Raw genomic sequence first — 1,985 nt, 5'->3', positions numbered from 1 at the left:
TTCCTGCTAAGCTCTAACCACACATTTCTATAGACGCGACCACATGTGAATACTTCGCCTAGCTTACTTATGCTACATCCTGTTAGCTTGCTATGCCAGCTGCAGTTTGCTCATGCTAGTTTGCACGCCCTAGGTTCTCAGTTCACCTGTGCTGACACAGGCTATAAGAATCCGGACTGAATCTGTCCCAACATCTCCTCTGTTTTTATTTTTAAGGCACGGATGACTCTTCCTCTTCTTCGTCCGAAGGAAAGGCCATACAGATGTGTTTTTCCGTGCTTACAGAGGCAGCAAGAGAGACAGCGTCGCCCTCGTCCGGGGGTTCGGCACTGTCACACCCCAGTAGGGATGTTCTTTGCTCCTTGTGTTCCAGTAGCAACGCATTGTTTTTTGAGATAGTGCTATCCACTATACTCTGTATCAGGGACCTGAGCAAGGGTATTAGGCAGGGTAGCATAAGTAATCCCAGCAAGATGACTCCTAGCATTAGTGCGGCTTGTTTCCAATTGCGAAAAAGGCCACCCAGAAACCCCCCAGTATCCAGGATGCCAGTCCAAGTTTGAACAGGGACTTGGGCTAATTTGGTAATTTTGTCTGCTACCTCAGTCAACACTTTGTGACTGTCATCGATCTCTAGACAACAATTTGAGAGATTGAATTTCCCACACACCCCTCCTTCAGCTAAAAGGAGATAGTCTAATGCTAGACGATTCTGGAAGACGGCATTTCTTAGTTGCCTTTGTGTTTTTCCAATCTGGCGGAAGGCCCTAGCAGTTTCGTTAGTGATAAGTTCTAACACCGCTTGTAGCCTGATAATTCTATTTAGCATATAAATGGGGGTACGGTAGCCATATGTTCCATCCGCAGCCCATGAGGCGGGGTCATAATAGTGGATGATACGCTCAGGGGGCCATTCATCATCTTTCCAGTTTCCAATTTTGATTTGTGAGACATCATACCCGATCTCGTATAAGGATCGTTTCTTTCTATTGTACACGGTATGGGCAAGGAACTGGCCACTATCAAGAGGGAGCATAAAGAAGGAGGGTCTTATAGTACCCAATGTACAAGACCCGCTCCAATAAGGGTCCAGAACGGAATAAGCTGTTTTTCCACAGATCCAGTATAGGCCTGCAGGGGCTATTCGGGGATCTGGAAAACCATAGTTTAGCGATTGGTTCCACAGGGGAATCCAATGGGAGGCGTTAGGAGGCATAGCGTTAGCGGGCCAGACCTGAGAGCCTGTGGCATTCAGTCGTAGAGTCGACTGACACACCGTGTGGCCCAGGGAGGGAGAGGAATTATTTTCTCTTTGCAAACACCATTCAGCAACTAGGGCACTTTTCAAAGGCCATCTGCTGTATGGGGGTTTGAGAGGGGAAGTAACATTAAAGGCAGTAAGATTAAAAGGGATAGACATATTCCATTCAGACGGCAACCATGGCCATTGTTCTCCCATATTGGTGCCGCCACATATGTAACAATTGGTAACATTTAAAACCTCTGCTATAGTTTCCACGAGGGTTTGAAAGGTGTTGACAGCAACAGGCGGGATGTCCACAGGGGTTTTTGTTTCTTCCCAGAAGTCCCGGAAGAAGTACTGCTGAAGATCATGGCCAGTTTCTGACATGGTGAGTAGACGAAGGTAGATGAGAGTTCCTGGGTCCTTACCAGAACCGCAGATTCGAATACCAAATTGCGGGCCCCATTGGGAGATGAAATGTTCTGGATTGAAGATCGTGAAATTGAGGAGATTACAAGACCCCTTTGAACAGTCAGATTTAACCGGGACGATTTTCAAAACAGCTGATGATTGTTTGCTGACAGTCTGCCAGGTTGCCCAAGCAATACAACTCCAATAAGGGCAATACCGTTCATCCGGAGCGTTGCACTCGTTCTTTCCCTTATATTGGCGAGGCCATTTTTGGGGACAAATGTATTTATCTTGGTGTATATAGTATCTCTGCCAATTTAGGGTCCCACAC

General features: G+C 46.8%; 1 protein-coding gene across 1 annotated transcript; it reads right to left on the bottom strand.

The window, feature by feature from the left end:
- Positions 1–211: 211 nt before the first annotated feature.
- On the bottom strand, positions 212–1,630 carry LOC132712318 (endogenous retrovirus group 3 member 1 Env polyprotein-like). The gene has a single exon (XM_060693348.2). It carries the CDS (start codon positions 1,628–1,630, stop codon positions 212–214), a length of 1,419 nt encoding a protein of 472 aa, XP_060549331.2.
- Between the last annotated feature and the right edge of the window lie 355 nt (positions 1,631–1,985).

The sequence above is a fragment of the Pantherophis guttatus genome, chromosome 15 (assembly GCF_059756535.1).
Source record: "Pantherophis guttatus breed Tessera chromosome 15, ASM5975653v1, whole genome shotgun sequence".
Taxonomy (NCBI): domain Eukaryota; kingdom Metazoa; phylum Chordata; class Lepidosauria; order Squamata; family Colubridae; genus Pantherophis; species Pantherophis guttatus.
The sequence above is the reverse complement of the archived record's forward strand: the minus strand, read 5'-3'. Positions and strand labels throughout refer to the sequence as shown.

Excerpts from the sequence above, each read along its gene's own strand:
- LOC132712318 (XM_060693348.2), bottom strand. The coding sequence starts at position 1,630 with ATGTCAGAAACTGGCCATGATCTTCAGCAGTACTTCTTCCGGGACTTC.